The sequence below is a fragment of the Chamaea fasciata genome, unplaced genomic scaffold (assembly GCF_029207755.1).
Source record: "Chamaea fasciata isolate MVZ Bird 193981 ecotype frontalis unplaced genomic scaffold, bChaFas1.0.hap1 SCAF_6, whole genome shotgun sequence".
Classification (NCBI taxonomy): Eukaryota; Metazoa; Chordata; class Aves; order Passeriformes; family Sylviidae; genus Chamaea; species Chamaea fasciata.
The window spans coordinates 38,841,523-38,865,321 of record NW_027094091.1 but is presented as its reverse complement, the minus strand read 5'-3'; the positions used below and the strand labels follow the sequence as shown (position 1 = coordinate 38,865,321).

The 23,799-nt window shown below is 36.9% G+C and overlaps 1 protein-coding gene across 4 annotated transcripts in view; it reads left to right on the top strand.

The window, feature by feature from the left end:
- The window catches only part of KLHL2 (kelch like family member 2), a 55,841-nt gene that overhangs the window by 25,818 nt on the left and 6,224 nt on the right, over positions 1-23,799 (top strand). For all 4 annotated transcript variants that reach the window (XM_066186029.1, XM_066186030.1, XM_066186032.1 and 1 more), the window contains 8 exons: positions 9,873-10,035; positions 17,090-17,199; positions 18,617-18,733; positions 19,728-19,877; positions 20,776-20,893; positions 21,518-21,715; positions 22,471-22,572; positions 23,458-23,586. In XM_066186029.1, coding sequence (XP_066042126.1) covers positions 9,873-10,035; positions 17,090-17,199; positions 18,617-18,733; positions 19,728-19,877; positions 20,776-20,893; positions 21,518-21,715; positions 22,471-22,572; positions 23,458-23,586 — 1,087 coding nt within the window. The remainder of the gene's footprint in view (positions 1-9,872; positions 10,036-17,089; positions 17,200-18,616; positions 18,734-19,727; positions 19,878-20,775; positions 20,894-21,517; positions 21,716-22,470; positions 22,573-23,457; positions 23,587-23,799) is intronic.

Here is a 23,799-nt window from a genome sequence, read left to right as displayed (position 1 = left end):
AAATTGTCACATGATGAGCAATAAATAGATCAAAAATCCCTAGGGAGGAAAGGAACAAATAGGAATAAATAGTTTGGTTTTGCTGTATCAAAGTGATTGTAATGTGTCACTGGCTTCCAAAGGGCCTATTTCCTTTAGTTTTGAAAAGTAGGTAGCAAAAGATGTAGGTGATGAACTGGTTTAAGTATTTTTTTCAAGATCAGACAAAAATAGAAAATCTCACTGCTTTCTAGCTAAGCTAGATGTCAGGCTATCATGATCCAAATTAATGTTGGAAAGTGTAAAGTAATGCATAAAAAGAAAAAAATTGAATTACTCCTACGTATTGCTATGTTTTACATTAACAGCTTTTCTTAGTATAGGATAACATACTGTAGTCACCTTAGAAAAACTTGTGCTATTGTAAAATGCTGTCTTTAAAATGAAGCATAAAAAATGGCACAGCAGTATCTGTATGTCATTGTCTAAATCTGCATTATTACCTGGAACACTTTTGGATGGTCTAAAGTATGACAGAAATAGCATGCTTTGGGGAGAGGCTTAAAGCCATTAAAGGCATGAAAAGCTATCATTTGAGAGAGGAAGGGAATTCAGGCCTTTTCTAAATTGACTGTGAGTTGACTAAAATAGGACTCTTTTCTTCCAGTGCCTATTTGTTTCAAAGACACTACATACAATTGTAAAGGGTGAAGGGGTGAGTTACTAATTTATGCTGAAAGATAACAAGCTTTTCTTTAGAATACCTAAACAGAAGTGCACAGAAGCATATACATCCGTGTAGTTATTATTATGTTTAAGGTGACTGCCTAAATGAATAGAAGACATTGCTGCAAAATGCATGAGTGTAGCTGCCTAGGATGCCCAAGGTGAGCAGTGCTGCTTTCTAGCTGTGCTGGTTGGTTTGGAAATGATTACCTGTGAACCTTGGAAATGGTGCCTGTGTAACCACTAGACAGACAGTGTTTTAAAGCATTAGCAAAGCAAAGATTAGATGATGTTTCAAAGCAGGTATTTTCACTTCTTAAGGTTTAGCTCCCTAGTTAGGTGAGACCATATGAGGTCCAGATCTGGGTTGAGTTCACCTGTTCTAATCCTCTCTATCCTAGGTTTCTTTTTCCCCTTTTCCTCAGAAGAGGGGAAGACAGGGGAAGGGATAGTGCTGGTGGAAGCAGAGCAGTGCTGTGAAGCTACATTTCAGTAAATACTGGGTTTAAACACATCCTGGGGAAGGATGGAGGACATAACAGATTCTGTCTCAAACCAGGTGCCAAAATTGCTTCCAGTGTGACTCAGACTGGAGGAGATCCCTGTCTTGTTGGAGCAGAGCTAGACAAAAACTGTTCTAACAAAGGGAAATTTTTTGCCATTTCCCTCTGTAGAAGGAAACAGATTTCTCTTTTTTTTTCTTGTGGGGTTGACTAGGGAGATGTGTTGGTTTTTCATTTTAGAAGGCCTGGATTTTACCTGTTATTTGAACATTTTTCTGGAAAACCGCATAGTTCTAGACTAGGCTGGAAAATATTTTTAACTCTTTTGTTTTATGGGCCAGCTGCAATTGGGATTCCATTGAGAGGTATTACAGCAACAAACTCTGAGTCTGGCGTGGCCTAAAAGAGTTTACAGACTTGAATAGACTATTTGTCCAGAGAACTTGTGGCTGCTCTATCCCTGAAAATGTTTTAGGCCAGGTTGGATGGGGCTCTGAGCAACTGGGTCTATTAGAAGGTGTCCCTGCCTATAGCAGGGGAGTTGGAACTAGATGATCTTAAAGTCCCTTTCAAGCCAGATCATTCTATGGTTTTTAAGAAAAGTAAAAAAAAAAAGCAAAAAGAAAGAGTATCAGATATGATGACCGTTGGGTAGATCAGAAGTAGTCGGGCTGACGTCACAAGTTTTGTGATTCTAAAACCTGATGCCTTCATCTTGCCTTGCTAGGATGTGGTTGCCCTTTAGCTAAACATTAATAATGAAGGCATGTAAACTGCCTTCTCAGACTGAAAGTTTGTACAACTTTTCTGAGTCTTTAAAATCACCACACTGCTAGGCAGTGCTAGGGATGCTTCTATGTCAAGTTGGATGAAAGCTACTTTTAGCGACTCACCTACAACCTTTCCTGTAGGCATGCATCCATGTCTCTCTTGCTTTGTATGACCATAAAGCTACCTTTTGTGGCAAAACCTCAAAAGTAGCCCTTGCCAACTTAAAGTGCAGAATCGTGTGCTCAAATGAATGCTTGTCCACCTCCCTCTAAATTTCAGGGTGCTTATTAAATTAAGTCGCTTAAAGAGACTTTGTGGTTGACCTCTCTTGCTTGCATGTAGGTTCAGGATATGCTGCAACACAAGGTGAAATTTTGGAGGCTGCATAAAGGCTTAGTTGAAAATGTTTCTGTTTTCTTGATATTGGTAGTGCTTGAAATCATGAAATGTATGTACTAAACCTGTATCTGCAAAGAAAAATCAAATGGGAAGCTGTAGATGCTATTTACTTTGGGAATTTTGGCTCTCCATACCTGAATTTTTTAAGCACAACATCTAGATTAAAGCATTTATGAAATTTGTCACTAAGCCTAATGCTTATTTTCCGAGGAAATCCTCTGTGACATTTCTAGAATATAATTATGGTCTGTTGTAGGAAACGGAATGATAAGTAAAAGATTATCTTAATAAACTACAAAAACATAATTATGGTAAAAGCTTGAAGTAATCAAATGTGTTTTGAGTCCACTGAAGGACCATTTACTGCATATTAGATGTTAATCTTGACATAATTTTTGTATTGAAGATAAGCACCCTGCATAGAAATCATTTCTACTTCATGCTATTTCTGTTACCCTTAGTTCTTGGTTTTGTATTACTTTAAGGCTTGGTAGTATAGATGCATCTTTTGTGCCAGAGAATGAAATAATAGAGCAAGCAAAGGCTCACAATCTACTGCCCCAGTTATGCTGCTGTTTGTTTCCTTCCCAGGTTTAGGATTTTGCAAATGGCCTTTCAAGCCCTCTCTTTTAAATTGCCAGAAAATCCTCATTTATACTAGGAGAACAAACCTTGTTTGTCACAAGTCAGTCTGTAATGTACAAAGCACCTCAGCAAACCAGCAATTCTTTCCTTCCCCTCTCCCTGCTTCTTCAAAGGTTTTTTGTTTACTTGAGGACACAGCAAATGAACATTTTTAGTTTTTTGTCAATCCGTTACATCTTCGGTTTTAGGCAATCTTTTGAAAACGTTTCTATCGTAGTAATTTTTGGTATACCCAGAGTGGTTTTATGTGTCAGTGGGGTCTGAGCTGAGGGTGGTCTGGTGCTGGAGGTTGAGATGCTGCAGTTCAGTCCCATGGCTGAAGCTCACTGGAAGCTCAGAGCATCAGCTGATGCAGCGATTCCTTATGTGGGTCAGCCTTTGCAGGAAGAAAGCAGACCGTGTAGTGCGAGTTGTGTTATCCTGCCTACTTAATCTTTTCAGCTTCTTCTAATCCTTTTGCAGGGTAGCTGTGTGTATGATTTGACTGGGTAGCACTTCTGGTACCATAATTAAAGAACAAATTGTCCAGTTCCTGAATGACACAATATCAGAAGTAGCTTTGTTCAGACTCGAGTTAGCCTCGTTTAAATTATGCTGTCCCTAAGAAAAAATGATGGTGCTTTTATGCAGCTGTGTAATCTTCCAAAAACTGAATTAATTAAAGTATGATGAAGGATTCTGAGCTTTCATTTTAGATTACTTACTATACACATACTTAAATTCAGTGGCCAAACTTCAAATCAAGAACCTTGTTCCTATAAAATCAAAATGTCTGCAATTTTTTTCACTGAAAGAAAAATCTAAAATTCTAATTAAAATTATTTTAGGTTCCTAATGTTTTACTCCTAGTGAGAGAATGTTTCATTTCTATTGCCAGTATCTTTTAAGAGAAGAAAAGGATATGAAAGGCTAAGCTTCTGACTGTTAACAAAAATAACCATCAGACTAGGAAATCAATCTGTCTCTCTTGTGTGAAAGCTTATGCCAAAATGCACTTTCATGTGATGGTTAAGGCACTGTTCTGGTAGAGAAGATGTAGGAGAACCATGAAGCCAAGCAAGACTGCATGATTCTCCCTTGTAGACCAGATGGATAGCCCTCATTATAGTGTATTACTTAAATAAGTGACTCTTCTGTAATTTCATTTGCTTCATGAATCTTGTTTCTGCACTTCAGCACCTACTGACTGCATCCCAAATCCCTCAAAAGACTTCCACATCATCCCCCTTCAAAAAAACCCCAGGAAAACAACAGAAAACCCAGCTCTGTACCTAACGTTTTTATTAATAATTAGTAGTTTGTTCAGACTAATCTTCTAAGATGCTGTCTCTTCAAAAGCTGCTTTTTGAGCAAATTGGTTGCTTCCTATCAATTGCATGTCACTAACCGAAGTGGACTCTTAAGTACAGATTATGATGCAAGTTAAAAAGCGGGTATGTAAAACAGTTACTTTTTCCTCATCCTCCAATTTAATCTGTCACATTGATATTGAAGTTGGGAGATCATGTATTTTGTAGATCATGTCAATAATTTAAAAATATTACATTTTCATGATTATTTAATAATTTTCTACTGAAGTGGTGCTCTACCAATTTGTATCTTGTACAAGGGGAATGTGAATGAACAGGACGGTTTTGTGATCTGATTCCTTCCTGTGATAGTATGAAACTGCCACCTGCGCCTGATTTTTAGGCAGATTTTTATGAGGTTCATTAAGGTAAAGAAAAAATTAATACATCCATATCTTCATTGTGCAATAGCCTTGAGGGTGTTAAGATATCCAGAAGGTATATTTCATAGGCTACATGTCATCATGTTCTAAACTTGCAGCTCATGCACATCTTTAATTCCAGTGCAGCCTCTTATTTTTGTATTTTAACACTGGAACACCGCACTTAACATGCACATGTTGTTTGTACAGAAATTCAAGCAGGGTTGAATTTTCCAAAATTGAAACTTCCACATTTTATCCCACAGATGCCTTAAAATATTTGTGTCTATTTTAGTGGTTTTGTATGCATACTCCCAAATAGCATAATTTCAATGCCGTGCTGAATGATTTTACTAGAATTAAGACTACACTTCAGTTACAAACCACAATTTTAATTACAGCACAGATGCATGTAGACAAGAATGAAAAAATAAGATAATTTGGATTATATTTAACCACTATGTTAATTTCCTTCTTCCCCATGCTATGATAATGTGAACGGCAAATGAAGGAGCTTAGTTTGCTGAAATGGTTATTTAAAACTTAGAAATAAATGTTAAACCTTAATCTGTTTCCTCAGGATATTTTTATTACAGGCATTAACATAACTGCTGTTCTCTGAAATTTACTTCATTTTAATGTTGTAACTGAAAATATGCAATATCTGTGATTAGCAAGGATGTAACTTGCTAATGTTACTGTTTACTTCTTTGTTGTATTGTAGTGTGTTTGGATTCTTGTGCATCTGCATTTTTAGATTAGTATCTTTCCTAATGTTACAGATCTGTTTTCATTCCTCTCCATGTAGTAAAGAATGGAATTTTTCTATTTTAGACAGCACATTATTCAATTCTCTTGGCATACGCTGCTCTGATTTTTATTGGCTTATTTGCTTGAAAAGTACTTCAGTGTTCTGCAAAATTTTTGGTTTGTTTATGTTGTGGGATCTTGTTTTCAAAAGCTTCAATATGATCTTTCACTGTTTTCCTATTGACATTATACTGATATTAATGTGGTTTTGGTAGCTATCAATTTGAATTTGGGCAAATATTCCTGGCAGAAATTTTAAGATGATTACAAGAAATTTGAAAGTAGTAGAGAAGAAAATACTGTCTAAAGCATCTTCGTATGTCAGATATCACAGTATGATCTGTCTAGGAGAACCTCACGGTACAAAAAGGAGTGCAAAGAGGACAGCTTGGATGGATCAAATTGATTTAAATTAACAGGGAGAAACCTTTAATCAATTTAAATTTTGCTTTTACTTTTCACTGGGCTTTTTAAAAGCACATTGAGAGGCACGTTCACTGAATTTTTAGTATCTCCCAGGAATGGAGATTCTGCAGCTGGCTGGGACAACCTGTTCTGGGGCTTAACCAGCCTCACTTAAAAAATACACAACAAAACATAACACAAAACAGAAAAAACAACCTAACTCCTTTTTTTTTCCAGTCAGATTTTATTATGTTCCTGCTTTTCCTTGTCCTACGGCTGTGCATCTTCAAGAGCAGTCTGGGTCGCTCTACCCTCACATTAGGTAGCTGTGGACTGTAATAAGGTCTCTTTTTTCTTTTATGGCTGAACAAATCCAGATTTCTTAGCTTCTCCTTGTCATATCACGTGCTCCAGCCCTCTGATTATCCTGGTGGCTCCTTCCACTGGACTTGTTCCTCCATTCTCAGCTAGCAGGGCAGTTACTAAAACCTGGTGTGTTCAAGAAGTGGTACCAGTCAAGGGGCTGTGCCTGTCACATCATCTGGCAGCCCTCAGGTGGGATGAACACCCTCGTCTGGTATGGAGGCACTCCAGGGCAGCTGCTCTGACCAGCTTTTTCTGGATAGTCCTTGAGGGGGATTTAATGTTTGCCATGAAATTTACTGTTGTGAAGATACTTGGTACTACAGTGTTATGTTTTGATTTAGTGATTTGATTTAATATGCTGCAATCACAATACAAACATAACATAGCAGTTGCAATATACATTTGGATCACTGTGCAAAAGTGATTCCCATTACTGATCTGTGTATGTATGCCCACTGTCAGGATGGTGGGTATCTCCAGTTCACTAGGAAGGAATATGTCGGCTAAAGCCCTCTCCAGCCTATTGCTCTCAAGACCTCCTTCTCTTGGTTTTTTGGTTTTACACATTTTGAGGGACTGAGCCACGTCACATACATACTTCTCCCCCTGTTGGCCTGGCTAGCTGAGGGAGACCTTATATGCTGGTAATTATTCTAGAAAAGGCTGTTTGCATAACCTGATGACTTACTGGTACAGCTATATATCTAAAGGAAGTTGCCCTCTGGTCCCCCTTATGTGAAGAAAAGTTTGACTTTCTTTATGCCACTGGATGCTCATTCTTGTATTTCTTCTCCGAGTTCATCACCCTTATCCATCTCCTCTGAGCCCTCTTTCCTTGTAGAGGTTTGTTCCTCAGTTGGGCAGGTTGTATCTCTTTGGGACTGTTGTAAATGTGTTCCTGGTGGGCCTGTGGGTACCTGGAGAGGTGCCTGCCTCTACCAGCTGCTCCTCACTTCCAAGCTCAACACACATTTTGGTCAGGCGAGGTGAATGTGTCCAGCTGCACAAAGATGAACAGAGTCATAATGCTGTCAGGTGAAAAAGGAGGGAGAAAAGCTGCAGACATCGTTAGGACCCTCAGCCCCTGACATACTCCTGGCAGGTACCTGAAGGGCCACAAGGGAGGGTATTTTGTGCATCAGCCTCATTTACAGATTGATGATCTAGCTGAGTTGTTGCAAAGAGCTTGAATCTACTCCAGTGAAAACATGGACCCAAGTCCCAGGCCTTAAGTGGATCCCTCCTGACTATGCAGGTGACATTGCAGGTGGATTTTAAAACAAATCCTTGCACCTGGTCACAGTCCTTTTTTTCTCAGTGGGGTTGGAAAGATGTATTTGGCATTATGGGTGCACAGAGCTTTGGGAATAGGCATGTCATTGCAGGAAGGAGAACCAAAAGGAAATAATCAGAGAAGAGTCTTCATAGTCTTGTAAGAGTTAAATCATTTGCTCTAGGAAATCTAGCAGTCATTCCAAGATTCATCACCTCAGTTTTGACACAAATAAGGAGAATACACAATTTCTTATTTGCTATCTGTAATAATAATCAGTTTTGTTTGATTCTAAAAAAAAAGTAGCCATGATAAGAATATATTTTCATAGAACAATAAATCAGGATTTTTTTTTCATCTCTGCATTTCTTGCAGTACAAAGCAGAATGCGCATTACAGTATGTTTGATCTTTAAAGGAAAGTTATGATACCCTCTACTGGCTATTTTTGGAAATAAATTTGAGCTATAACTGACCAATTTAGAGTCAGCAGCAGATAAACTTAATCTGTACCGCGGTTTTACTATAGTCTCTTTTTTTCTTTTCTTTTTTTTTTTTACGGATTTGTGAGGAGTTTGGGTTGTTTTGGTATTTTTTCCCTCTTTAGTTCGGCCCCTGGCTTCAGCAGAGTAAATCTGACTGTGATGGAACTGTATTTTTGAATGCAGGTTGTTATGGCTTTCAGACCAACAGTTCTATAGGTACAAATGAAAATAGCTGGATGTTATCACAGCTCTTGTTGCCTAGTAACCAAAGCCCAATGTGTAATTCAACGAGATAAATTTGATGCACTTTGCCTCTCTTTTCCTTTTTAGCAGCAGAATATAAAATACATTTAGACTTGAATGTTTTGTTTTCTGATAAGTAAAATGTATTGAAATATCTAACTTTGCATGCTCAGTTACAGTGATCTCAGAACTGATGTAAATTTCCCATAATGAAGAGTCATCTGGTTCTTGTAACATTCATTTACTGTTCATATAAGTAAGCCAGGGTAACTGTGAAATCAAAAATATTAAATTATTTTCTCCATGCCATTCTCAAATTTTACCTTTCCATTTTGTATTCTGATTTGATGATAATTTTACATACTTTTCTACTGGATCCATTTATGCAGTCAAGGATTGTTCTCAGAATTATTTGCTCAACTAAACTGATAATATGCCTAAAATGATCTAGGACTGTCCTTGAATTAGTTATTGAATTTGTGAGCAGGTATGAAATGTTTGCTTCATTGGGACAAGTTGTGTAAATAAATACTTGTAGTAGATTTCTAGCATTGATTTTTGCTATGTAAGTTAATGATTATATCTTATCACAGAATTAACCATCAAATGAATTTGTCTACTCACTGTTATAACTAATCATACTGTGTTCTGATAATATAAATTGTATTAGTAACATTATATTAACATTTACATAAACATAAGCTAAAATAAAACTATTTCACTGTACTCTTTCAACCTTATAATTAATAACCTTTAAGCTTACTAAAGTTGTTTTGAATTGTGTGATACTTATGCTTATTACATATTTTCCACTTACTTCGTTTGGATTATTAAATATTTTCAAGAATTGTCAAAGATTTAAACTAATTTTCAAGTATTTTGCTTAGCAATACTTGGTGTATCTCACTGCAGTCACATTTCTGTCTTTTCTTCATTTCTCTTTCATTAACAGTTGATATTTAAATCAAACTCCTGTTAAATGTATGATCCTTCATTTTTCCTGTCTATATTGATTGCCATACAATCTTTAATTATCATTCTTCCAAGAAGGTCACAGAGTTCTGGGGAAGCTGAATTCTGTCCTTACTGGAATCTCTTGCATAAAGACGCTTATTTTTGATGCTAACAGAAAAAAACATTACAGTGTCCAGTGCTTGCATGCAAATAAGATTTACATATTCTATCATGGTCTAGAAAACTTTCTTTTAAAAATATCCAACATTGAAGGCTTGGAAATGAGATGTAATTATGAAATGCTGGGAAATGTAAGAAGAGAAATTGTGAATGAGTATTGGGAAGAGTTTAAATTAAGTGTGAGTTACAGTTTGTGGAATGACTTCCCCAGTGAACACAATGGTAGAGATGTTGCTTGTTATTCTAAATGGTATCTGTAGGGAGGTAAAATCATGCTTGTGCTGGGTTTTAACTTCTTCGGTTGCATAATGCTGAAATCTTCCTCTTTGTTTTTTAATGGTTTGTTTTCTTAATATTGATAGCACTCTTGTATAACATCAGAATTGAAGTGGAACATGAACCAGCAGTTGCTTCTCCTTTCAGGTACTGCTCCCAGCAGCTGGTCTCTTGCAACTGCAGGATGTGAAGAGGACTTGCTGTGAATTTTTGGAATCCCAGCTTCATCCTATCAACTGCCTGGGGATTCGTGCTTTTGCTGACATGCATGCATGCACAGATCTCTTGAGCAAGGCCAACACATATGCAGGCAAGTTATCATTAGTAGAGCACACAGCTTGGTATCTGTCAGTGTGGGTGGGTTCCATGACACCTAATCCCACCCAGAGGAACCCAAGTTTTATCCAGGGTATTGCAGATTTGTATCTCCTGATGGAAAACTACATTTGATCTGAATGTCTTCAAGAGAAATAAAATGTACTGGCTGGCCCATAGTTGTATTTAAGCTAAACGGAGCAGCATCTTCTCAGACTATTTTGACTCTGCAGAGTCCAAGCCATTTCTAATCCAGAAAGAAGCTAGCTTCCTGTTTAAAATTTTGCACCGTCACTTAGGGGAGGAAAGCAGGAAAGATGAATTAGAATTCTGACAACTACCACAAGTCAAAGTATGTAGGAATTACATGGGGGAAGAAATAAGAAAAAGGCATTGGGAGAAGGGGTAGCCCCTGCACTGTACTAGTGAAGCAAGAAATGTAATACTGGGTATTACATTATCAACTTGTCTTCTGAAAATCCTGCTCATCTAGCCAAAGACTTGAAATTTCCTACTAGAAAAGGCACTTATAGTCTCATCCACTTGAATCTTGTATTTCATTTGTCTCTCCAGCTCTCCTGTTTTCATGCTTGGTACTAACCTTGTCTTTCCTCCATAACCAAACCACCTTACATTTCTGTCAAATTCCCCCCAAATGCTGCCCTTCTTGTCATCATACTCTTGGAGTACTGCAGGCCTGTATGACAGGCTGCCAGCTCAACTCCTATTCTGTATTTGCTGTGTCTGTGGGGTGGAGTTTAAAGCAATGCACACTCTGTTCTTACTCTTGAGATAAATATGCTGTGTATAGTCAGGGTGCGCAGTTGGGTCCACTCTCTGCTCTGCCTTCCTCCTCCTAGCACTGTCAGGCTTAGAACAAGAGCAATACAAAAAAGAGAATTAAAAATTAAATGTCCTGATAAGGCTGTAGAAAAAAATACATACGACTGTATTGCTTTTCATAACTTTCCTAAAATGTACAGTGACCAATTAGCAAAATTAACAATTAGTATAGAGTTAAAATGGAAGATTTTCCTGAAATAAAGCACTAAGGGCTTCAACTCAGGTCCAAATAATAGGCTTTTTATTGCCTTGAATAAATTAGACCTCAGAAAGGCAAGGATTTTGATGAATGATTCCAGTTGTCTTCATTCCTAGAAATTCTGTTTTGTGGTATAGATTTTTTTTGAATTCACAGGAGATTATAGTGTTTCTATCAAGAATGATTGATATATCAATTAAAAAACTTCAAAAGCTTTTCAGATTGTTTTTGAAAGTACTAGCTTTTGTAATGCCTACTTAACTCAAGAAGCTGTGATGTGTACATGACTGAATGACTTAGTGATATTTCTATTTAGACATCTATGCAAAAGGTTTTAATTAAATCCTTTTGTCTTTGAGTAATACAATGTTAAATCCAAAAAGCTATTACATTTTTGACCTTTTGTGCAATAGGAAGCAAGACATATATTTATTAACTAGAGTTAAGGTTCAGCTATTTAATGTTTTAGGGAATATGTTTTGATACAGCTGTTGCTTACTTTTGAGTTTTAAATTATTTTTTCCAACTTCTGTTCTGACTGGGCCTTAGTTACTTCTAAACTAAACCTCTAAATTACTTCAGTTACTTCTAAACCATCTTTGTTCAGTTTAGTTGTTGAAGCTTATACTTGTATAGATTACTTTCTAGAGATATAAATTCTAAGGCCCTGGCATGACATTGAGTGCAGTATTGGTTAAATATGTTTTGAGAACACAGGAACTGTGTCCACCTGTTAACTCTCATCCCCAGGGTCATTTTATTCAGGCATCCTTTGCTGTGCTCAGAGAGTGTGTGCAAGCAGAACACAGACAAGTGAAAAGAGGAGGGAAGCTATTTATTGGTCCTAGTTGGGACATGTAGGATACTGGGCTGAACACCAGAATGCTCAGTACTCCTGATAAAAGGATCCAGGGAGGAAGCGTTGGCCTTCATTTCCCCTTGGAATTGGCTGATCATCAGTCTTGCTGAATTTGTCTGCTGACTCCCTGATTTCCTTTCATACAGTTCTGTACCTTTTCAGGTCAATGTTTTTCCTCTTGAATTTTCAGGCTACTTAATGCCTGTATCTCAGCCATCGTAGCTTCTTTTTTCCCCGTTCTTATCTCAAATGGCCCTTTTGTACTTTGTCACAGCTTTCTTACAACTGGAAAAAAAAAAAATTCTCAAAAGTCTGAGCCAAAAATACATGGCTGTGCCATTTCAGAGTTAAGCTTTGCATCACAGGCAGCTTAACTCCAGGAGCACACATTTTGGGATTAAGGCTCCAGAAATTAAAATTAGAGCACAGCAAAGGATTATTAGATTGAAAAAAACAGTGAAAGTATTTCCCTGCTAGAGAAAATGGAAAGTATTTTGTTTTGTAACTTTTCCCAGTCTTTATTTTGTTACATTTGCTGTTTTAGATTTAGGAAAAAGAGGCATTGAGATAGTTCTGCTAATAGACAATAGTAATATAAAAACAAATGGATGCCCATGGATCAGAAGTTTAGAAAAGTGAAACTCAAGAACTTTCTTCCAGTGGGAATGAAAATGCAACTTCCATTAAAATTGAAGCTTCATATTGCTGTGGTGGGTTGTCCTTTGCAACAGAGAGCAAGATTTCTAGGAGAGTCATTTATATGCGCCTGTGATCTGAAAACAGTGGACAATTGATACAGGTTACTTGGAATGAGCTTGTGTTGCAACTGAACTTGGAGATGCCACCTGTTCTCATGATCTTCTAGAAAGGAATTCTGCGCTGGGTCTTGTTACACTTGTACAGTCAGAGGCTGTATAGCTGAGGCCTCTCATCCTTCTTTTGTGAGGATTCCTAGGAAGAGTATGTGGCATGAGCACTGCTAGTCTGTCCTCAGTTTTGGTCTGGGATATGTCTTACAGAGTGTTAAAGGATATTCACAAAATAACAATTTTTCCTGAGAAAGTGGTGCATTATATAGGTGTTGTAATGTTATGTACAACCTGAAGATAAATTGGTAAAGCCTTTTAATGAAAAGGGGTGTGCCATCTTGGACTAGAGAGACCCTTGCTCAGTGCTTACATCCTGACACAGTTCTTACTTTTAACCAAAGAATAATAATGTATTTCACCCACTGCATAGGGCAGAATGGGCATTGGAAACTTTGGGAGACCTGTAGCAGAGGTGTCCTTTGAGGCTTGGCGCAGTGAACCTTTTTGGCTTTTAGCACTGTGCTGAGATGTTGGTAATTCTTTTGTTAGGGAATCCTAGAGTGTGTTGTGATGCAGGAGGTTGCTGCATTGTATTTGACTATGGGATAACATCATTCTTGATTCTGGTGCTCTTAGTCTAAAACTTGAGCCCTGGCAAGACTTGGAAGCATGCATGTCTTCTGTAGACTGTTCTTGTGTACATCTGTATGCCTGGCATGGAAAGGATGGAGTTGTCAGAATCATTCCTATGATTCTATTCTGAGTAGCAATGTCTGTTGCTATGCTGCTGTTGCCTTGACTGTTGTGAATTTCATCGTGTTCTAAAAAACATTTATTTAAGTATAAAATTGACAAATCAGATTTTTTGAAAAAATGTGGTTCTGCAGTTTTAGCTTCTGCTGGTTTTCCGACTGGCAGACCTTGTGTCTATCCCTCTGCAACAAAGCTCAGGTTCCTGTTTGACCAGTGCCTTAAAATAGGCCAATAGCAAAGGCCTTTTGTCCCAAGCAAAAAAAAAAAACCAAAAAACAAACAAACAAAAAAACAAACAAACAAAACAAACAAACAAACAAAAAAAAACAACAAAAAAACCCCAAAACTCCATGTGACATTGTGAATAAATCCATAAATGTTTAAAGCATAAAATATCCTGTGCAGGTTTCAGATGTAGCTTTCCTTTCTATGTAATTAAAATATATAAAGTTAATGGCAATATCTGTGTAGCCAGGCTTGTGTGCCTTTTTGATAGAAGAGATATCAGGTGCTTTTTGCTGCATGTGCATGTATAGCTTCAGACTCAGAACAACAAATACCAAAAAGTGATACATTTACACCTCCTGTTTTCCTTCTATGCTCTTCACACTGGCATTATTTATTGTACCTCCAGACATTTTTGTTACTAGCCCCTTTCATGTTGTTAAAGACTTCCATTTCGTTTGCCACCCTACTGGCACGGGGCAGACAAGGACAGATCTTTAGCTATTCAGATAGAAATTGACTCAGTTGCAAAAATGTGAAAATCTGTTTTTCATATGCAATTGGAACAGATATTTTAGAAAGGTCCTAAAATGGATTTTTTGTTCAAAGAGAGAGTTTAGTCTTGATAATAAAGAAAGAGGACTCTACTTGCTTAGGAAGTGGGAATTTAGAAGCCAAGCCTCTCAAGTCCTAAGCCAGCCTGTTTCCAGGCTGCCAGACTCTGGAGCCAGCTGGCTTCAATTTCTGGGTAAAGAGGCAAGAAATAGGGCAGGATTCCAGTACAAATTTGTCAAAGTTGCATACTGTGTGGAAAATTCTGATTTGGGAGAAAATAATTATTTTATTCTCTCATGGAAACTTCCATCTGGATAGTTCTCTCTCTACTTCTCTAAGAGATATTCATAAAGAAAGAAGTATGTTCCCTAATGCACTAAATAAAAAAAAAACCAAGATCATTGGAGATTTTACAGGGGACACTTGCATGAAACATTTAATCATGTAGGCATAAATTTCATCATGTTTGATGTTAATGTCTCCAGAGTATTGACGCTTTCAGGATGGCAGCAGTAATATGAGATAACACAAATCCTAACCCAGAAGGCAAAACAATCCACACACCTCCAGTACTATTTTTCATTATTACTGGGAAAAGAGGATCTAAATGTGATTTCTTGAAATTTTAGTACTGAATCATGTTATTTCAAAGATGCTGATATCCTTCTTGCTAAAAGGATGCAAAAAAGTTTGAATTTCATAAGCATAGTTTTTATATATAATGAGGCCTTCTGTCTTCAACGTGTGAACCAGCCTTACAAAAATTGCCATTGGTGGATTTAATTGATTTTACATTTCCTTGTTCTTTTTCAGTTTTTAATTATTTTAAATAATCCATTTAGCTGTAATTGCAATTGGCTTCTGCCCAAATGTTATCTATCATTCAGTAACAATTGTCTCCTAGACAACAAGCAATCTGATTCTTACGAGACAAGTTATTTCACCTAACCTCTTTTTTGACTACTAAAATTTATGTAGAAATCTCCTCTATTACTCTTTTGTCTGTACTTCATTCACCTGACAATCTGTAGCTGTTGATTGAGTAGTTTGGTTTAGTGATTTTCCTTTTTTTCACTCCTTCTCTTGACCATGTGCCATGTTTTAGGCTTTAAGAGGCTGACATCCAGTAAAACAATTTTTGTTGGAGTACTGGTTTTTTTTGGATTCTCTTCTATAGTTCTTATGTCTAACATGAAAACAGGAGACAGCCTCACATTCATTGTATTACTTTGAAAATTCTCAACTTTCACCTCTCCTGGTTTAGAGGGTGAATCTTTTCCTACTTAGTGCATGACATAAATCTAAACCAACTTTTAAAAGGTAAGGCTTTTGCATGTGAGTCTATAAAATCAACCAGGTATTTCTAATTCATGAAATATATCCTGTTGGCTGTGATCCACTGTTGCATTGTATTTCTCAAGGAAAGATGGACAGTGCTTCAGAACCTCAGTTTTGTTTGAGATTTGGATGTGTGTTGCTTCCCCTTTCTGCTTGCTTCTGAGCTCAGCTTCTCAGTACAGGGTCAGGCATACTGCTTTGTGTCCCTGTCATCTGAAATTTGGAGTTTATCGTAAAAATAATCAATACAAATTACCTTTCTCAATTTCAATTTGCAAACAATAAAACTCGTCAGATACTTAGCTTGAGAAACAGAACAGTCTGAAAAGAAAACAGAGACAAGTAGAGTGGTACAGTGGAAAAGTAATGGGGATGTTATAAAAATCAATAGTATTTCTTCTCATCCTTTCTTTCCCATTGCCTAAATTACTGCAGGAAACACTGTCATAAGAGAATGCTGCAGAATTAGAGGGACTTGTACCAATAATGATTGCATCTAAAACAGCAGTTTCTTGTACCCTGCAAAGTTGAACTGAAAATTTAGACTTCTTGAGCTTAAGCATTCAGCATCCTTTAAATTTTTTTAACAGCTTAGACAACTTTCTCAAGTATGGAGTCTTAGTTACAGTAGTACTAATAGAGTGATTGAAAAAGCTATAAAATGTTCTTTGGTTTGAGTATGTTTGCTGCCCTCTTTTTTTTAATTCTAATTTTGAGAGAATTCCTTAGTTCTTAGTAACAGTTGTGCCTTCTAACTTCTGTTAAGCATAGCAGAAGAAGGGGAAAATAATTTAAATTAATGGAACTACTTTTAAATAAAAGAATACCATAAAAAGCAATTTTAAGGAAGGGAGGGGACAACATGAATAACTCAATGACAACTTGGAAACTGTAAAATTTTTCAATTTTATTTGAGTTGAGATTTTAAAAAATTAGGAAAAACAACGTACCTTCTGCATGTTGTATAGATTGTAATATGCAATATTTTTGGATTGTGGAGAAGCTCTGAGAAATGCAACAGAACTTGTTGTATGACATTGTTGGTTGGTTCTAAAGGATCAACCATTGTTCATGTCAAACTATAAAATACTCTTGTCAACAACATACAGATTATACTGACTCTGGAGTCTTTATCGTGTATTTTTGTGTACAAATTTAGCAAAATGAGACTTGGGTAATTCTCAAGGACAAGTACTGAGATGAAGCAAGAATCTGAAAATTGCTACAATACTTTTAGCATAGTGTGTTATATAATATTTCAGTAAAGAATCTTTAAATATAAAAGCTATTTGTGAGACCAAGCTTTGACCCATAAAAGAGGTTTTAAGTCAATGTATGGCTTCTAGGTAGAGTAAAATAGCATGCATAGTGAATAATTTTCTTCTGTTTTCTCCTGCTGCTTTGATGCTTGTTATACATGTGGAGACATGTTGCACTCTGTGTTAGAGTATTTCTTTCCTCCAAACAGAACAGCACTTTTCCGATGTCGTACTTAGTGAAGAATACCTCAATCTTGGTGTAGAGCAGGTGTGCAGTCTGATATCCAGTGACAAACTCACAATTGCCTCAGAGGAGAAGGTAAGACAATTTGTATCCCTTTATTCTTTTTATTCTTTTATGTGAAAGAGTGAGCTTGCTCTTAATGATCTTGTGCACTTTTTTGGATGTGTTCTGTGTTTCCTTAGTGAAATTAGGCAGGTATTGTGCTCAAGTTTAAAGGACTTTTTCTGTAAGTGTTGTCAGTCTGATGTTGAAAATTAGTCTCAACTCTTAAAAATCCTAAAATTTTATTAAATCACATTACCCTTTGTTCTTCGGGAAAAAAAAAACAAAAACAAAAACAACCCAAACCGAAACTACATTAAATAGAAATTCCTTCTCATCTTCAAGCAGAACAACCAGAACACATGCTGAGTCATCCACAGGAGTTTGGTTTACCAAGGGATAAATAATTCCAAGTTTGAAGATCAATTATGTGCCATTTACTAACTTTAACATCCCACAAAGCAGTCCCACAAAGGTATTAAAGCTCTGTGTGTATATGTGAGCTGTTTAACCTAACTGAACACATGTGGGTTGCACAGGAGATGACATGGCAGCTTGGTATTACCTAACCAGAGTTTAATGTGTGTTGGCTCACCTTTAGCCTAGATCTCAATCTTTTAAAGCCATTTTTGAAACACTGTGTTCTTCAGTGAGCCCAGGCCACCTCTGTAAACCTCGTATGGTTTTCAGGCTGTGGATGTATTCATTTTGAGCTTTTTAAAATCAGTTATGATCTATTTGAAATATGTTGATTTTCTTCTTTCTGAGAAGTTTATAGTTGTACTCAAATAAGGCTAAATGTGTTCAAAAGCATGTTTGAATACTCATTTGTACAGTTAGGCAGTGTTTCATGTTAAAACCTTTTTGAAACTTTCAACTATCTGCTTAAACAGCAACTAGCAAAGCTATGTTGTTGTTCCTGTAATCCCCTGAAGGTCTGGATCTCTCACTTAAATACCCGTGATGCAGCTTTTGTGGAGTATAATTAAGGTTTTAATGCTCTAGTGAATGATAAGCTACTGTGCAATGGAGGCAAAACTAGGCTTGGGCTCACTTGTCCTACCAAGACTCAGTGATAATAAGTCATTTGAATGGTGATGTGACAGGTCAGTTCTCCAAGAAAGGAAGAAAAGTATGAGGACTGTAACATTCCTGTTGCTGTGTTGTTTGCATAGTTTTCAGTGTCAGTGAAGTCACTGTGTGCATTTTGTCAATGTAGCACAGCTATCCTTGAAACACCAGTAGAGGAGTAGATACAAAAAGACACCAGATAATGCATGTTCATAATTCTGAAGTTGATAAATATGGAAACAATGGGAGCTGTAACCGCCATCATCTGTTCTTACATTAGGATTTTTAGAATAAGCAAAACTATTTTTGGAGGCACACTGATGTTTTCATGCTTATGAACTTGTAAGTCAAGGAACTTGATTTGTTTGTTTTCTGGAAGGTATTTGAAGCAGTGATAGCCTGGGTAAACCATGACAAAGATGTAAGGCAGGAGTTAATGGCACGTCTGATGGAGCATGTTCGGCTGCCTTTGCTTTCCCGGGAGTATTTAGTTCAGGTAAGCGAAAAGGAATGCTAATTATACTGCATGTGAATATTTCTGTTATTTTAATGCCAGATAGATAATTTTAAATTTAAACAACAGTATCATTAGTACACTAGTGATAGTAAAAGTAAACAAACAGCCACTACCGCATACTCATGTGCACAAAGACACACTGAGGTGAGGGATTGCCACGCAGAGGATGACTTATGTAAGTTATTTATCTGTTTGGCTGACTGCATGTCATACCACACCAGGAATCTGAACAATGTAATTCACTGAGATCAGGTTAGGTTTCATTTGTAATGCCGTCTTTTGATAAAGGATTTGTTCTAAGTGAATTTTCAACTTTAGAATTATATCTGTTGTTTAAGCTGATTAGGAATTAATGACAAAGGAAGCATTCTTTTACCTGGTTCAGATAAAATACATATTTTTCAAATTTTATAAGTTCATTTGGATATTTTAGTGTCAGATCAAATACCTAAGATTGACAATATGAGTTCAGTATTAACATTGGTTAGTAGGTATTAGTAGGTTGGTAGGTGTGTATTTTAAAAATTCTGGGTTTGTGGTACAAATCTCCAATTTGTGTGGGTTGTTTTGGGTGGGATTTGGGGGTTTTTTTGCTGTTGTGTTCTGTTGTGGTTTTTGTTGTTATGGGGTAGCTTACTAGTTTGTTAAATTATTCTCCGCTACTTCCACCTTAAAATATCCTGTACTGTCTGTACTTAAAAAAATCAAGAAATGTGCCCAGTTTTTGTAAGAAAGGGGATTTACCTTGCCTATCACTGCTTCTTCCACTTGCTAATTAACAATCAGCATATTTTGATTTTTTTTTTTTAGTGGCTGCACATTTCAAACACAAATTTGTGTCCTACTGGTTAAATTATAATCTTAAAAATTAGGTTAATCTGCATTTGTGTGATAGGTTGTAGGCTTTATTACACTTTGGACTGTGATTTCTGTTTTACTTCCTTAACCTTGTTAAACTTCTATTAATAAACAGAGAGTCGAAGAGGAAATACTGGTCAAGAACAGCAGTGCTTGTAAAGATTTCCTCATTGAAGCTATGAAGTATCACTTGCTACCAACTGAACAACGGGCATTGATGAAAAGCACACGGACAAAATTGAGAACACCTGCTAGCCTTCCAAAAGTAAGACCCTTGTTTTTGCAATGTATTTACTATTTCAAACTGCATTTTAAAAATTTTCATGAGAGCATGACTGTGTCTTGGGGTATTCCTGTAAAAAAATTTGTACTGGAATTATTTATCAAAAAAATATAACAAGTGATTACCTTTACACTCTATCCTACTTATGATATAGTTATTTTAACCTCTCACATACACAGAGAATCACCACTACCTGCCCTCCCAGAAAACATTTTTAATAAGTGCTTCAGCTTTTGAGAAATTCAGAATTGCAGAGAAGTAAGCCTGTAAAAAAAAATACCAACAACAAAAAACCCCACACCAAAACAAAGAATGATTGAAGCTTCTGTGGTGAGATTTTTTAATTTAATCTTTAGTTCATTTTAGCAAAAAACAAACATTAGATACTTTCTTCTTTACAATGAAGTAAAGAAGTTTTCTCGTAGTATTGTTGTAGTATAAATGGCAATAATGGAACAGGAGATTCAATTCATCAGATTTAGCACATTTTTCTCAGAAGAACAAGTTAAGGCTGTTATGTGACGGATCGCCACAGTTTCATTACATATCATAGATGGTGAATTCTCAGACCTGAGAGTCCAGTAGGATGTGAAGGTACGGCAGGGTCACCCTCTTTCATGGGAGCTTTACCAAGAATCTGATTGCTTCCTGCTTTTCTTCCCTTGGTATTTCCTCAGGAGAAAATAACTACAAAGTAAATTTGTTTAAAAAATACCTAACAATTAATTTTGCCTGGTTCGCAAGACTCAAATTTCTATAGGAGAGCCATTCATTAATTATTTCTTGTACAAAAGCTTGCTTTATTTTTTAAGGCTTTTTTGATCTTTCAGGTGCTCTCATATATGCAAATAACTAACGGTTATTATTATCTCTCTGTTAGTTGATGATGGTAGTTGGGGGACAGGCACCAAAGGCAATTCGCAGTGTTGAATGCTATGATTTTAAAGAAGAACGCTGGCATCAGGTAGCTGAATTGCCCTCCAGAAGATGTAGAGCAGGTAAGGATGCCCGATTTTTCATTGTGGTTGGTAATGCTTCAGAATTTAGGCATTATATGTTCTCTGGAACAGTACTTGAGATATACATCTAAGAAGGGCTAAACCTTGACTTCACTGATCATTTCAATTACTTGCTAATCTGGAATGGTACAACTTTGATCAATTGTGCTTAATTTGTGCTTTAGTTTGCGATCTGTAGGATAAACTGCTTTATTACCTCCCACAGAAACAAGAGATAAATAAATTTAAATATTAATGCATTGTAATAATGATAAATTTTGCTATTAAAATACCCTAATATTATTAAATGATATATAGAATGTGAAGAAGTGATCATCCACTCTTAAACATGAACATGGGATCTCAAAGCAGCTGAGCGATTTAAGCAAGAAGAAATTCAGCAAACATGGTATTCAGGAATGTGCACTGTTAGTAGCAAAAAGTGCAGAAATTCTACAGCTTAATCTGAATTAAGTGTGGTTCTAGGGAACTGTTAAAAGTACAACAAATGTGGTGAATACTGTAATTTGTGTCAAGTATCTGCATAGTTAGGACAGTAGAGAATACAGTTAATTGGCAGAGAGACTGAAACACTCATCTTTCCTCCCCATTTCCCTGCTCTAGGAATGGTGTACATGGGAGGCATGGTTTATGCTGTTGGTGGTTTCAATGGCTCTTTGAGAGTTCGTACAGTAGATTCCTATGATCCAGTGAAGGACCAGTGGACAAGTGTTGCTAACATGCAAGACAGGAGAAGCACACTGGGAGCAGCTGTATTGAATGGCCTTCTTTACGCTGTGGGAGGATTTGATGGGAGTACAGGTATGTCTGCCTTAGAAACTTCTGAATAGCTTTGACTACTCTTAACATAATTGTATCAAATTTTAATGCCTCCTTTTGCTGGTATTTATGGTGACACCAAGCATGAGGGTAGTCTGTCATCTTGTGATGTGGGATGTGCTTAAGTGGTCACAACCCCCTATGTGAACAGTGACCTGTTTCCTCCTGAGAGTTCAGACTTAAAGACTAGTGAACTTTTGGCAAGTTCGCTTCCAGTATTCCTTCTATTGTCAGAATCCTTAACTTGTGGAAGATATGAGAGAAAAATTATCTGGTCGGTTTTATCCTGTTTGCGTAGGAAATTTATTTCTGGATTTTCATGTAGTGTAAATAAGATTTTAAAAAGCTTTTTCTGGCTTGTGAGAAGGATTTAGACATTGTTCATTCTCTACTTAGATGCATTAAACAATTAGTGCAGAAGCGATCTTTTTGCTGAATAACTACTATAGAAGCATATGTAGGAGAAAGCATGTGACTTTATTAAAAAGAAAGAAAAAAATCCAGGGAAGAATTTTTCACAGCTCCACAAAGGTTTCCAGTAATTTGCCCATTTTCAGACATAAAGAATGGGCTGACTGTAATTGCCTATCTGAAGGACAAAAAGTTGTGCTTTTTGTTCAGTATTTAACAACCCTTAAAATGATATAATTTGAATTTTCAGATATGAAGAGTTTCCTGAAAGCTAGACAGTATGTGGCACCTAGATTTATAGAGAATGTATTATATTGTTTTCATAGGTTTGTCATCAGTCGAAGTTTACAACTTAAAGACTAATGAGTGGTTTCATGTAGCTCCAATGAACACAAGAAGAAGTAGTGTTGGCGTAGGTGTTGTTGGAGGTAAGTTGACAAATGATACTAAAAAGAATGGATTTTTCTTACTTTTGAAAACATCCTTCAGATTTATGTTTTTTGCTCAGCCTTATAATTCAAATGGTATGAACAATACATAATCATTCTTCTTGGATTTGACCAGTTTTTAGCATAGTAGTTTTAAATTTTTTTTCAGAGCTTCAGCTGTGCCTGATGCCAACTGAGGAAAACCTTGCTAAGCTCTAGGTTGTGTATATCAGCAAAGTCAGAGAGCTGACGTGATGACCTTATCATTTGGTCTTTAGTGATGTAGCACTGCTGTATTGTCAGGTCTGTTATCTGTGGCTGACCTTGCTGGCTGCACGCTGGGGACAATCCCGAGGGCAGTGCTGGGAAAACTGCTGACTTTTCAGTCAGCTTGGTGGTGAATAGCCTGGATGTCACTTGCACAATGAAGGCTTGGCCTGGCTCTTGGATCTTAGAACAGTTTTAGGGGTGGGAGTGTTAGGTTAGGAACTAGTGATGTATCTAATCTGAAAATGCAGACTGTACAAGTGATTTTCATCTAAATTTCTGATATTTCTAGGAAGCCTATTTGTGAGCTTCTGGTATCAAACATACTTGGCAAAAGCTTGCTTTTGAACAATGCCTAATTAAAAACCTTTGTGTTTCAGCTAGGCAATTTAAAATCTTTCGACTTGCATTGTTATTGTTAGATACTGGGTGCCTTTTACATCCTAAAAATGACAAGAACTGTGGCAAGCCAACTTAAACTGTTTTCAGTATAGAATCTCAGTAAGTGATTGACAGGTGCTGATTAGCAGCTAATCAGAGAGCGATGCCTTCTTCCTCTTTGTGTGCCACTCCCTGTGTGCGCATCAGCAATTGGCAGGCTCCTTTGGTTCCCCCCAGGGAAGCTGTATGCTGTTGGTGGCTACGATGGAGCGTCACGGCAGTGCCTTAGTTCAGTAGAATGCTACGATGCCAATTCCAATGAGTGGAGCTATGTTGCAGAAATGAGCACAAGGCGGAGCGGAGCAGGTGAGTGGGCAAGGATCAGCTATCCTTGCAAAGATGAACATTCGTGGGTTTAACGTGTATCTAACAATATGAAAGGTAAGCTAAAGTCTGAATCTAATGGCATGTGCTAGTCCTAGATGGCTGATACACAGCAGGTCATAAAAACAAAAGTGTTCCACAGAGTAAGATTCAGTCTGTTAAGAGTAAACATCTCTTTGTTTTTTCATACTTTCA